Source organism: Talpa europaea (assembly GCF_964194135.1).
Source record: "Talpa europaea genome assembly, chromosome: 11".
NCBI classification, from domain to species: Eukaryota; Metazoa; Chordata; class Mammalia; order Eulipotyphla; family Talpidae; genus Talpa; species Talpa europaea.
Genome location: NC_140078.1, coordinates 22,227,012 through 22,241,592, shown reverse-complemented (window position 1 = coordinate 22,241,592; position 14,581 = coordinate 22,227,012). Strand labels below are relative to the sequence as shown.

At 43.8% G+C, this 14,581-nt stretch overlaps 1 protein-coding gene across 1 annotated transcript in view; it reads right to left on the bottom strand.

The window, feature by feature from the left end:
* Positions 1–6,660: 6,660 nt before the first annotated feature.
* Positions 6,661–14,581, bottom strand: part of RPN2 (ribophorin II) — a gene marked incomplete at both ends in the record, with an annotated part of 31,749 nt that continues 23,828 nt past the window's right edge. The window contains 5 exons of the mRNA XM_084248241.1: positions 6,661–6,794; positions 8,634–8,709; positions 10,027–10,122; positions 11,714–11,800; positions 13,295–13,489. Of these exons, the coding sequence (XP_084104367.1) occupies positions 6,661–6,794; positions 8,634–8,709; positions 10,027–10,122; positions 11,714–11,800; positions 13,295–13,489 (588 nt within the window). The remainder of the gene's footprint in view (positions 6,795–8,633; positions 8,710–10,026; positions 10,123–11,713; positions 11,801–13,294; positions 13,490–14,581) is intronic.

The following is a 14,581-nucleotide window of genomic DNA, read 5'->3' as shown; positions in this document are numbered from 1 at the left end:
TCTGCTGTGCTTTATTCTGCTTCCTCTGGTCAGCTTTGGCACCTCTTAGCCTTGACAGCTCTTTCTCAAGGAAGCTGTTTCCTGACCTCCTTTTCTCCAGTCATTATACTTCTGCTCTCAGGCCCCGTGGTTCCTTCTCTACATCACTGCCCATCAAGCCTCATCCAGCCTGTTTTCTAGAAAGATCTGATTATAGGTGGGCAAGTTCCAGCACGGTGGCCGTCTCTGCTCTCATCCCATACATTGCTGGCTACCCCCCTCATCGCCACACTCTGAGCTGCTGAGGATTCAGCAGACCTAAGTAGGGACACTAGGAGTCACCCAAGAGCTATAGGAAACCAGTATCATCATCTCTTCTCTACAGGGTGAGAAAAGCTAATTAAAAGCAAGGCTGCAAAAGTCCTATGTCTACAGGAGTCAGGCAAGTGTCAACAGAGTGGAGCTGGCATGTAGAAAGGCCCATGAGCCATGGGAAATGGAACCAACACCTGTGAGGGGTGGGGCTATGACAAACCAGAGTCCAGGACTCATCCAATGGGCAAAGGGTGCTGCTGCTATCAGCTCCGAGTAACTGAGGAAGAATAAGGCCGCCATACTGCCAGTTGATTTCCTGTCAGGAGAATCCAAACCCCCAAACCTAGATTTTTATGAGATGTCTCAATTTATAAATGCTGGCAACTAATTCAAATTTTTTTTAAAGATTTATTTATTTATGCATACAGGAACTAGGGTACAGGCCAGAGATGCGGGGGGTGAGAGGATTCACCAGAGAAAGAGTGGAGAACAGAACAGGCAGAATGACTAAAATACACTGCTGAAGGAGGCAGTGTGTGATCAGGAAAGGTCTGCTGCGCCATGTGGGTTGCTCCCTGGCTGGCCAGGGATTGAACTCGTGCTGCAGAGGCTGTGGATTGCTTCATAGCGTGGTGCTTAACCCCTTGTGCCACCAGGGAGGCCCCTAATTCAATTTTTTTTTTAAAGATTTATTCATTTATTTATACAAGCACTGGGTACAGTCAGAAGTGCAGGAGGGTGAGAGAATTCACCAGAGCCAGAGCGGGGAACAGAACAGGCAGACCGATGAAATACATTGCTAAGGGGAGCAGTGGGAGCGGCAGGAGAGGTCTGCGCGCCATGTGGGACCCTTGCCGGCGGCCGGGGATAGAACCGGTGCTGCAGAGGCTGAGGCTGCAGGCAGCTTCGCAGCCCAACGCTCAACTGCTGCGCCACCAGGGGAGACCCCCCTAATTAAATTTTTAAAAAAATATGGGACCTCCCTGGTGGCGCAAGGGGTTGAGACGCAACCTATGAGGCTGTCCACAGCCAGTGCAGCACGAGTTCAATCCCTGGCCAGGGAGGTGACACATTATGGTGCAGCAGACCTCTCCTGACTCGCCCGCTGCTCCCCTCAGCAGTGTATTTCGGTTGGTCTGCTGGTTCTGTTCCCTGTTCTGTCGCTGGTGAATCCTCTCACCCCCCCTCCCCACCTCTGGTCTGTACCCCGGTTCTTGTATGCATAAATAAATAAGTCTTTAGGAAAAAAAATAATATGGATCAAGTGAAACATATCTGTGGGCCACCAGCTGGCAGCCTCTGAGAAAGGTGAGGTCTCCTTCCCATCCACATCACCCCATTCACCTGCAGAAATTCCATTCAGAACTAGCCCCAAATCCCAGAATTGTATAATCTTATTTCTTCTTTCCCCAGTTAAAATTCCAAAGTCCTGCTAAATTGGAAAGCAATTTGATTAAAGTAACTGCTACCCTCAAGTTCAATAACTACTGTTAGATTATCTGTGCTTCATATTTATCTAAATGATCATGTTTCAATTAATAGAATTAGAAGCAATGAATCACACAGTACTTAAGTATGCCAACACTGAGCAAAGTATTTTAGACGCATTAAACTCCTTTAGTCATAAGAGGTAGCTGCTGTTATCTCTCTTGTAGGAAAGAAAAAAAAAAAAAAAAAGTTAAATCACTTGCCCAAAGTCTCTCATCCTAATAAATGGGAACCACAGTTTTGTGGGACACTTACATCTATGTGCTTAATTGCACTATTCAATATTACTTCTCTCCATTATAAAATTTCATGTAATGGTGATGTCGGGCGCAGTTTCAAAAGGAGCATTCTTGAGATGTGTGTGTGCCCTGTTAGAGCCTAAGATAACTCAAGTTGTCAGCCTTCCTTTCAGACAATCCCTGGCCTTTCCCACTGCATGTCAAGCTCAAATCTGTCAAGGCAAAAGCAGAACGGGGCCTTCAGATAGGAACAGGGCTCCTATGCAGAGAGTCGGTGCCCACTGCTGGAGAAGAAGGGAGGTTGCTGCCTTTCCCGGGAAAAACTCAGTACTGTTAAGTAAGGTTAGAAGAATCACTGGAAAAAGGCCTGGAGAAACACCCCGGCCAATGTGTTAATGGTATTTTAGCAAAGTCCTCACCTCACAGGTGCTACAAGCCCCAAAATACTAGAGTAAACTCTCAATCAGTCCTTTGTTTCTGTTATTCTCTTTATTCCAAAACATGAATTACACATTTCAACTTTTTAAATTCAATATCTGGCTAAGCTGGGAATATTCACAGCATCTCTCTAGGGCACCATGCCAAAAAAAGACTATCTGAGCTCCAATTATCTGCTCCATGTTGGGGAAATAGAAAAACAACAAGTCAAAGTATAACCACAATTCTGACTTTTTTCTCTTTAAATAAGTTTTTTTTTCATCCCTCTTTTTAAACTGTGAATTGTTCTTGACTCCTTTTCTTGATGCTCATTTCAGAATTCAGAATTTCCTTTCTTCTTCAGGAATTAATGTGCTGTTCTGAAAGAAAATGGAAGCAAATACAAAGTTAATAAAGGTTTTAATTTAATGTTAAAGTTCCTAACTGATGACAAAAGAGACCCACTACAAGGTCCCATTCATAAGGGAATAATCATTTATCTATTAATTCTACTGATTTATGTCCCACTCCATTTCACAAAAGAACATGAGACATCTAGTTCAAACTAAAGCTTATGACAACTTCAACTAAATGAAACAAACCTGAGACTAAACAAGGAAGTGGTATGTGAAAAATATAAGGAGATGAGGTAATTCCAGGCACACCTCTCACAGTGCACGGCCATAAAGACCATAAATTTCAACCAGATGAACAGAGAGCAGGGTTTAAAAGACCATTCATCTTCAGTTCTCCAGGTTTCAGGCCTACCCACCAATACATGACTGTCATGTGGCTGGAAGACAACATTCTGACCATTCAAGAACCCCAGCCATGCAGTCACACAGGGCCAAGTGGCAAGACTCAGTGTCTAAACCTAAATTAATTCCCAAAAATGGGACTCAGCATACAGGAAAATCTAAGGAGGGGATAAAAACGTCTCAATCTCTTTATTCTTTCTTTCCCCATGGCTGCCTTTCCCTAGATTCCAAGAAATGATAAGCAAGCACAAGAACAAAAATGACCATCTAGCCAGGCACTGCAACCAGCAGGGTGATAGCAGCAAGTGTCTGGGTGGCTCTGGCAGGCAGAGGCAGGTGCTGTGCTAACACACGGTCAGCCTCAGCAGGCAGTTGCATCCAGAGAAAGGTGAAAGGGTAGTCAGCCACGAGCCTCTATCTTGGCCAGGCCACTATGCCCTCTTTTATTCCTGCTCAAATTAATGTCTGTCCTCAGGAAGTTTCGAAGTTCCAAACTTCCAAATGATCAAGTAACTTTCCTCTCTCTCAAGTAATACTACTTAGGGGTAGCAGAGTGGAGGTAGAATATCTAAAAATCAAGAAAAAAAAAATCAATCCAGAGTTATCTGAAAGAATTAAAGAGCTCAACATTTAGCAGAAAGGATTAGTTCTGAAAGCATACCTCGGAAAGAAAAACTATACTTTAGGACAAAACCCAATGGGTATGGCCGGGGGGGCGGGGGGGGGGGGAGAGGCTGACTACAAAGGACACAAAGGACTTCCACAGGAGACAGAGATGGCCTGTTTTGTTTATACAACTATAAGCTTGTCAAGGGTCACAGAAATGTAAACTAAAAAGGTGAATTGTACTGTATATAAATGAAACCTGAAAAAAATAAAACCAAAGTGTTGGTTTCTTTTCGTGAGGATGAGCTATTCCAGCTTATGCTCACACATGCGAGCTTTTGTTGACTTCTCCTATTTTCAGAGGATTAAAAATTAGATGTTTCACTGCTTTGGCAGAGAAAGCCATTTCCAAGGCACAGGACAAGAGGGACCACAACATGAAATTCAAATAGCTCCCTCCTCTTTGTTGAACTGGTATAGGGGTCTGCAGACTACAGCCCACAACCAATTTCTGTAAACAAGGTTTGACTGGAACACAGCCACACTCGTTTATTTATGTAGTCAATGGGTGCTTTCACATTGTGGTGGCAGAGTGCAGTAGTTGTGACAGAGGACATATGGCTACTTCCCAGAAAATGTTTGCTGATCCCTGGTCAGAGGAGCTCATCAATGAAAAAACAGACACTCTCCTCTCTCCTCCCCGCCTCTTGCCTCCATCTAGGCTAGTACCATGATTAATCACTTGACATTTTAGTCTCTCAGGGTACAGCCCTGAGCCATACCGAGCTCTAGGAACCCAAGTTCTGATGCTGGCTTTGACCTGTGGCCATCAATTCCTTCATAATTTAGTCTTACCAAGCCACACTGTTCGGTGTAACCAGAGACAGGTATTGCAAAAGCCTAGAAACAGTGACAGGGTGTGCCAGGATTTGCCATGGGACCATCATTTACTGAACTTAGATGTTCTGAATGGAGCTTTTAAGACGTTCATGTCTGGATCTGTCTTATCCTTAACTCTGCTCTTCCTGTGAACACAGAGGAGGCTGTTGTTTGTAAATAAAGTACGCCGTGGGACATGAGGTAGCAAGGAGTCTTAGTCACCAAATCCAGGGAAAGCTGCTCTGCCGGTTACCCCATCAGGTGGGCTCACATGGGGAGCTTTTGCTTATGCCCCAGTCCAGGCACAGCCTGGTCTAACAAGTTGGAAAACAGCTTGAGAACTAGGCTTTAGCGTGGGAGTGATAGGGAGGGATGAGCAAGCTGGAAACTAGATAGAACAGCTAACATGCATGAGGTGGGCAAGACGGGAAAGGGGCCCTGCTTCTGGGATGAGTCCACCCTTCATCTTTACCGTAGTGTCCTATATTTTGCCAATCTACTGCTCTGCTCTGCAGCGATCCTGCCAAAGGAAAGAGGATTTGAGAATCAAGAAAGGACAGTGAGAAGGGAAAAAAGCTGAGGAAAGAAATGACAAACACCCAACCAGAGCTTCCATTAGGGCCAGTGATTTTCCCAGTGGCAGAGTTCATTCTAGGACTCACAGAAGTGGCCACAGAAGAATATGCTTTAGCCTTCAGTGTGGGATTGGGGAAGGAGGGGTGAGAACCATGGTTGCTCTCCCCAGAAAATGTCCATAATTTGAGGATTCCAAATTAGGAACTTCTGCTAAGCAGGACCGAAATCAAGTAGTTTCCACCCCTACCTCCCCCTTGATTTTGTCTTGTGTGAACAACTTCCTGGAAAAAAAGAACTCAGCAGAGTATTGCCTTTTGGCTTCGTGAGGCCCACTGGCTGCTATGAGAGAAACAGGGCTCTGCTTAGAAAAAACAGCTGAGTCCCCAGGTCTTTCTCAGATGCACAGCACAGCTACCAAGTTAAAGGCAGCTAGAGGGCAGGACAATGAGGCAGCTGCCACTGTGGTGCTAAGGGAAGCTCTGGTAGAACCTGGGTTACTACCGAGAAGTCAACAAGCAGCCGAGTCTCCATGGTGAGGCCCTCAGAAAGCTCACAATGGATGCCCGGGCAGGAAAGAGGCCTCTTGCTCTCCCACCCACTAATGATCTGAGAAAGTCCCTCTCTGATCTGACCAACTTGGCAAGCCACATGGGAGTGCAGACTATTAAGTTAGATTCCTCCAGCTAAAATCCTGGAGAGGAAAAAGCAGGGCACGTCTGAAAATGTTAACTTCCAAAGGTAAAAGCAATTCTGACCTTTTCTTAGTGACCTTTACGCAGCTGAAATCACCCAAGTTCTAATAAAGTCAAATCAATGAGAAACACCTATGTGACATTTAAATTTGTCTGTAACCCAGGTTGGAAAGTCAAGCTGCCAGCAAGTTGCCATAGCATGGAGATCTGACCATTTGTGTGAACTTAATATTGTTCTGGTTTCATCTGGGCATGAGGTATGTGCTAGGGAATGGTGCTCTGCAGGGGCTGCTGCAAAACCTGCAATCTTCTGAGACCTGCATGGACCTCAAGGGCAGGAGGAAAAGGTCCGGGAGTCTGATACAGGTTACAGAGGAGTAATGCTCTGAGCATGAGAAGAAAGCAGAACCAGAGAAAATTTTCATATGGCCAGCATATTAACAATAATCTTCTGTCATTTTATAATCCATTTTAATCTTCACAAAACAATGATCTCTACTCTCACTCTAATGTGAGGGGGTAAAAGCCGTGGTAGTTTGAATACATTTAAAGCTGATCACAAGGCCCTTTTCTGACTTAAAAGGCTTCTGTATCACACTTGTCCCCCAAGGATATGAATCATTTTGTCATATACTCTTGTTCAAAGAGCTGGGCAAACAGCTGAGAAAACTATTTCCAATCCCACTCGGGGATCCTGACCCACCCCCAGCCTTACCTCTTAACTGCCTGATGGGCCAGCATCCGATTACCAGCTAGAAACGTCACACTGCCCAAGATGGCCAGGTACTTCAAGGTCTGGAACATGTTGAGCTGAGTCCAGTAGACATACATGAGCCCCAACATAGCTACAAGAACAAGTGTTGGGACAGCTAATTAAATGAAACCAAGACAACTCCCTGGGGCAGAGGAATTAGGAGCAGTGAGTGTTGGATAATGAAAAGATCTAGTTTCTAGATTAGCTTGTTTGATTCCTATTATGTGATGCCAGAAAATAGATTAACTCAATATATATGCCTCCTAGCTTTGGCTACCAAGAAATCCAGTGGTGAAAACCAGACCTTGGCAACTTTAACTAACTCACTCCATGTTCCAGTTCACATTTATTTTCTTCAATGTCGGTTGTTTTATTTTTTTTTAAGTTTTTTTTTAAAATTTATTTATTTTTATACAAGAGCTGGAATACAGGCCAGAGGTGTGGGAGGGTGAGAGGATTCACCAGAGACAGAGCCAGGAGCAGAACAGGCAGAAGGACTGAAATACACTGCTGAGGGGAGCAGTGGGCATGACAGGAGAGGTCTGCCACACCATGTGGGTTTCTCCCAGGCCGGCTGGGAATCGAACAGGCACTGCAGAGGCTGCGGACAGCTTCACAGCGCTGCGCTCAAGCCGCTGCGCCACAGGGGTGGCCCAATGTCAGTTGTTTTAATGTTGCTGTCATGTTATTGTTGGGATTCACTTATTTTTTTCAAATTCTGAATGAAAGCATGCAGAATATAAATGAATAATCTTTTCTATTAAAAAAAATTTTTAAGGATAATTTGCCACTGTAACTAGGAAGGAAACAAGGTGGTAGGTTGAATACAAGGGGCTCAGAACTGCACATCAAGAGCCCTGGGTTCTGTCCAGGAGCTGCCCTTCCCAATCACTTAATTTCTTTGAACCTAAATTTTCTCACCTGTCAAATAGGGATCATAATTCCTGCCCCAGTCACCCTCATCAGGGTTGTGATAAGAATCGAATGAAGGAATGTGAACAAAAAGCACTCTGGCAAGAAAAGTCATGACGCTAAACAAATTTATATTCAGGTTTTGTTCTCAGCTGACCCGGCAGGGCTATCACTCAAATCCAGTAACTGGACTGGAAAGAAAGGTCATCCTGTCAATTCTGCCCAGAAGGATGACGGATGAACTCCAGCAGGGGTTCTTAACCACTTTTGAGGTCACAGACCACTGTGTGAAGCTGATCAAAGTTAAGGACTCTCTCTTTCCCCAGAAAAAATACAGATAACACATTTGCTTAGAATTTCAAGAGATTCATCTACAGACCCCTACAAAATCCACACATAATGGACACACAGAGGGGAATCCTGAAAGAGTCAAAGAAATTTTTAAAAAATACTGATGTCACAGTGAAATGCAAGGCATCACTGATCCGAAGTGTCGAAAGTCTCTGAAATGCTTAAGTGATTTGTGAATTTACTGTCTTGTTATGTTCAGGCCCTACGTTCTCAAGAGAACAATGCAGGACAGTGTGTCTGACCAGGGAAGGGACTGTTTTCTATTATTGTCCAGACACAGCCGCCAGCAAATGTGAAGATCGATATGGTGGGGAAAGATAACCTTTGGAAACTGCATTAATGCTCTTCATCCAGGAAGATGGCTCAATGTAAAGAAAGGATAAGTGAGTAATCTCTGGAAATGAACAGGGCTATTAAATGAGGGTAAATGGCCTGCCGACAGTAGCTGAGTACAATGAAACCCAATATAATGACAGCTGTTCTAAACTGATGGTCCAAACAGGTTTATCATCATATTAACTGCCCTAAAAGGCCAGGAGGAAGAGGGAAATGTTATGCTATTAAGTCATTATAGTTAATAGGTTGCGGGTCTACTTAACAGGGCTTTTGCGTGGGCAGGCTAAATGTCAGCAGAGGTTAAATGGAATTAGCAGCCTGGGGCGCTTACCAGCATGTCCCAGGTGAAAGATAATTGTGCTAGGAGCAAAAGTGAAGTTGGAGACATTGGCACCAATCCGGATCCACTGAACGATGGAGAGAAATAAATTAAAAAGCCATTAGAACTTAAAAGGAAGACAACACATGCCATGTCGACGCTAATCCAATAAATAGCCCTAAGGGTTTAAAAGTTCAGAGTACTTGAAGGGCAGGGGATTTTTCCAAGTGACAACCACCCTACGTCCTCAAGAGAGACTGTTCCTTTTTTTCTTTAGAAAGGCCTCTCAACAACTGCTCTCAAATGTGCTTGGGTAACTCAAACCCGAACATCATTTTTAATGACAGCAAACTCTTCTATTTTAAAACAGGTGAGACCAAGAAGCTGAAAGGGCAGGAACTATATTTATGATGGCAGAGCTGGCATCCCAACTGATTTCTCTAAGTATTGCCAAGATGAACCCATGAGCAGCAGTCAGAATGCATGCTCTTGCTGCAAGTACTGGGCCTTTTGAAATTCTCATCACTCAAATGTGAGGACAGGTGCTCATCCCTGGATTCTGAAATCTTGAGATATGCCATCCAGATTCAGATCGACTAATCATTTTTTTTTTTTAAATCAAGGAACACAGGCAACTTTCCCAAAGTAAGATCTAATGACTATTCCATACAGTCCTCAAAAATCCTCCTAACTTGTAACAACTGATCCGTGGTTATTACTTTAAAAGGCAAAAAAATATAAACAGTACACTAAAGTATAAAAGGTAAAAATTTCCTTCCTCTTTAGCACGCAAAAGAACCTCTCCTTAGAGGTGACCAACACTAGTAGACAATGGCTTTTTAAAGTTCCTCATTCTAAACATCTTAGCCTACCCCTTGTCTTCTTAACTCAAGCAGATGTGTTGGCAATCTTGTCACATCAGCATTTAAATCTACCCATTTTTTTAATAAGCCACATATTAATTCACTGCAATGATGTGCCATAATTTATTGAACACTTGCTTATGTGAGGACTTTAGGTTGTTTCTAGTTGGATACTTCAAATTGTGCTGAAACACACAGCCTCTATACTCTTATTTTTATACAGCTATCGGCATTGGGCCTGACTTCTTTCACACGTGACCTCATCTCTACACTCTTAGGGAACACCATATACACTTTTATCATTTTTAATGGCTATTAGGTACTTTCTCATGCCCCTAATTAATGGATCAGTTTATCGGGCTGCTCCCCCATAGTGGGGAATTTTAGTTATTCTAAAATTTTTTGACCATCGGTTCCGGTCACAGCTGCTAGACCCCTTCGGAGCTGTGCTAGGGTCAGAGCACAAAGCCTCCTTTGGCACAGCAACATCTGCTAAGTCTGGTGCCAGACACACACTGCCCATGCTAATTACAGCTACTCACCAGAGCAAAGAGCAGAAGCAAGGGCGAGAGGATGAGGGCGGTGAAAGTATTGGACACCACTGTGGGGGGCCTCTTCTCAGGCTCTCGGAACAGGTGCTGCCAAAAGAAGACACACAAAGAATATTTAAGAAAGTGCCCTCCCCAGCAGGGCCTGCCATGTATACCAGGGACCAAAACACCAATGAGAACCAAGAAGAAATGCCTCCCAGAAGCTGAAACCACCAAGCAAGGACTTGCCACTCAGCATTCTGCCTCGTCTCAATGATGGCTTCTGGATTTCAGAATGCTTCTGGGTTGGTAGGATGACAATGTCATATGTTGTTGCCCCATTTAAGTTAGCTGATTAAGCTAACTAACATTAAGATAGCTGAGTAAGCAACCTCACTCTTTAAAATTTAACATAACTTCATTATGGGTGGTTCCGACTGTAATTGACCCCAGAGATTTCTATTTGAGTCCAAACTGATTTATATGAGCAGTGCAATCAGGCATAAGTTGCTTCACCACTCTGCCTCCGTTTCTAGCTAGAAAATCGGGGATGGGAGGGTAGTGACCATCTTGCTAGGCTTGTAAGGATGTTGTAAGGACCAACTGAAACAGGACATTCAACTCTGCTTTGTAAGTTGTAACACACCCACACAAATTTAAATTTTTTTAAGACTTTCTTCAAATGTGTAAACTTGTGGCTCTTGCTTGCTGGCCAATGTCCAGCCTTCCCAAGGTCCACGATGAGGTAGTTCAGCCCCATGTGAGATTTCTGTCCCCAATTTTCAGCTCCTCTTTGCTACCACTGCCACTAAGGGTTTTTAATACAATCTGTGGCAGCTGCTGCCATCTACTCCACCCTACAAATTGACCAGCACCCTTCATCATTATAGTTATACCTTCAGCTATTTAACTGTATCTCCAATTCTTAAATAATGCTATTAACACTAGGAAGATTTTTAAAAAGAATCCTATTACTCTTGGGCACCTGTCCTTTTTTAATAGTGAAATGAGATTAAGTGGTCTCTCTGAAACACTTCAACATTAATTCATATGTAGGTTTCCACATTACTACAGTATGGCAGGGAGGCACCACCTCTATTTCCTTAAACAGTACCCAAATAATTTAACAATTGTTGTGTCTATTTTATAAAATGTTCAGAAACTCTTCGAAGTTTTTCTTTCCTTTTCTGTTATGTATTATGATCCTAACAAAAATCTGGCTGGGCTGGGCTGGGCAGGGGTTCTAATATTTGTGTGCAAGAAAGGAGAGTCCCTGAAGAGATAAAGGGCTTGCCTAGGGGGAGAAAGCCCTGATATCCTGGTTGAGTCTTCCACCTGTACGACCCATCAGCCCTGACTGCTGCAGGAGCAGAGATGAAAGGCAAACCCATGTGGCATTCGCTGTCCAGCAGTGATTTGAGGGGCTGAGCCTCCTAGATGTTTAGGCAAAACAGACTAGGGTTCTAATTCTGTCTCTATCTGCTTTCTGGGAGCTAGTTACTGGGCTCTCTGGGCCAGTTTTTTCAGCACTTGAATGAGACTGATGTTTATGCTGCCAAATTGGCAGAGTAGTGAAGACCAATCTATAAAACATATAAACAGGTTAAAACAGGAACCAGAGCCATGGTCCTGGGGTTTGCTGCCCCTGTTCACTGTGCCCATTTCAGTTTCATGGTTAGTGTAGACTCTTGGGATATACCTGAATCTCCTGCTTGGGGGTGAAAAGATTCTTGGACAGGACAGTGGATGGAGCATCTTCTTCAGGGAATTTGATGACCACATCAGCCTAAAAAATAAGGACAGTCTTCAAAGGCACAGGGCAGAGAAAGGGGTGCAACACATCAGCAGGACAGTATTCCCTGACTCACATTCAGGACCATAACTGAACAGAGCACCAAGCAGTACAATTACTTCTGATTCATTAGTTGAAAAATTGAGGCAGTAAAAAATTCAAGAATAAACTATTTGTTGAAAATGCTTTTTAGAGCAAGAGTTCCAATTTTCTGCAGGTCCGATGAGTCCCACAGAGCTGCTTAATACAAAGATCCCAGCTGGCACTTGGGCTGTTATGGCTGCAATCAGAAACTGCTTGGTATCTCTGGGAAGTGTGATTTAGTCACATAAAAGAAAAAGAAAAAGAAAGAAGAAACGAAACTGTACACTCATACAAGCAGCAGCCCAGGAGGATAGAGGAGCTCTGAACACAGCATAAGAAATCGCAGCTGGCCCTCTGTCCTGCAGAGAAAACCAACCACAATTCAAAGCCCGCAATTTAGCTTCTGCTACCTTCACAGCCTCATCACCGGCTGCTCTTGACCAGATTCAGGTGGCCCTGCACAATGGACCCACTTGCGTCTCGCTGAAACCTTGGGCTTTCCTATGAGTCAGTCCCCAACCAATAGCCCACAGTGCCCAGAGACTATTTTTATAAATCTCTGTAACTCTTCAACTCCAAGGCTCAAATGCCAAGTCCATCAATGAAGTTTTCTCTCATCATACCAATCAAAACAAGATATATAGGTGAAAAGCACCATGTAAACTATAACATGCTATGTAAATGTTGGATTTATCGGTTTCCTAGCATTTTGCACATCTTACAATTCACTGACCCATACCATTCTGAACTGTTATTAGAATCCAAAATCTGGACCTCCATAGTGGCACAGCAGGTTGAGCGCAGCGCTGTGAGGCTGTCCGCAGCCTCTGCAGCACAGGTTCAATTCCCGGCCAGCCAGGGAGATTCCCACATGGCGCGGCAGACCTCTCCTGCCTCGCCTGCTGTTCCCCTCAGCAGTGCTTTCAGTCCATCTGCCTGTTCTGCTCCCCGCTCTGTCTCTGGTGAATCCTCTCACCCTCCTGCCTCTGGCCTGCACCCCAGCTGTTGTATAAATAAAATAAATCTTAAAAAAAAAAAAAAAAGAATCCAAAATCTTATCCCTCCTGCAAAGCTACAACATTTCTCAGATGTCAGGGCCGTTATTTCTTACATCTGTGTATCCCTCATGTGCCTTGCTATAAGATGAAAATCCCCATCTACTATATTTCTTACAGAAATTCAGACTACTAGAGGCCACTAGGGCAAATCTATACTTCATTCATTCATTAAGTCACTTCTAAGGACTTATTATGTGCCAGGCCAGCACATCCCTCTACTAATACTAAGGGAGAATACACACGCAGGTCTAGAGTGAAGCACCCCACACCTCTGAAAAAGGACCTGTTTGTGTCTGACTATGGTATAGCCACTGTTGCCTGGGTCAGAGTGTGCTGAGGCACATACCACATTCCAAAGGATTGGATTCTTCAAAGTGGCATCCCCGATGATCAAGTAAAGAGTGTAGGTGCCAGACGCAGAGTCGAATTCGATCTTTCTCTCAGACGTGTCCAGCTCAAATTTATACACATTCTTGCTGTCCGGCTCAGCAACAAACACCACTTCCTGTCCAGTCTTCTGGTTATGAAGTCGGACGAATGTCTGACGAAACAATAATACATCTTTTCAGCTGGCAGGTTCTAAACTCCTGCTGGCCCAACATTAGATTAATGAGGCAGCAGAGTGCTGCTCTTCTGTCACACTGAGAACATGGGATTTTCCAGGCACACTTGAGAGTGTGGAAAGAGTGGCCATCCCACCCTGATTCCCAGCTCAGAGATTTTAGATAACTTTTTGTTGGGATGAAGAAAGAAATTAACTTAGGAGTCCAGCCAATTCTCAACTACTTGGAGGCTGAATGCCCAGTTTGTGCATGATTTAAGCCCTTTGCTCTTGCTGCAATTTCTTCTTCCTGCCAGCCTTTTGGCCACTTTGCTGCCCAATTAACTTCTTCACCAGAGGGTGAAAAGAAGGGAAATGAGGTGGAACTGTAAGAGGCCCATTTTCAATTTCCCAGTGCCTCCAGCTAAAGATTTAGTAGAGGAAGCTTGGGGATTGAGAGCAAGCAGAGTTCTAATCAAGCAGAGTAGCCTGGTGTCACAGAAAGAGCCCAGGCACTGAAGATGCATTAGGTTCCACTAACCCATTTGCTAAGCAGGTTAGTTGACTTCTTTGGGCGTTAATTTTTTCATCTTTAAGATAGAAAGATTAACTTCTACCAATAATATATTGGTGAGACGATTCACAATAACATATGCAAAGCATTTAGCACAGGGCCTGGTATATATTAGCTAACTAACAAACAGTAGTTGATATTATTATCAAGACAATGATACGACTCTAATCACCTTATCCTCCCAATGACATAAACTAAACAAGGTTTCTGCAGCAAAACTTAATGGCCTCTCCGAGATTTTCTTTCAAGTGTTTCAAAATAGAGAATTCTACAGTAGCTGCGTTGGTTCCATTTTACGGATCATAAGGCACAAGCATTAAATGAGTTGCCACAATCAAATGGCCAGTGCTGGATCCAAAGGAAAAAACGTATATCTCCTTTGTTACTCTCATCTGGATAACAAAGAACCACTATCAAAGTATATATTTAAGGAAGGGGTCCAGAGTTGTGAAGCATCTTGGCCATATCAATTAGTCTTGGCCAAAAAATGGGATTTAGGAATCCAGAAGCCTGATATC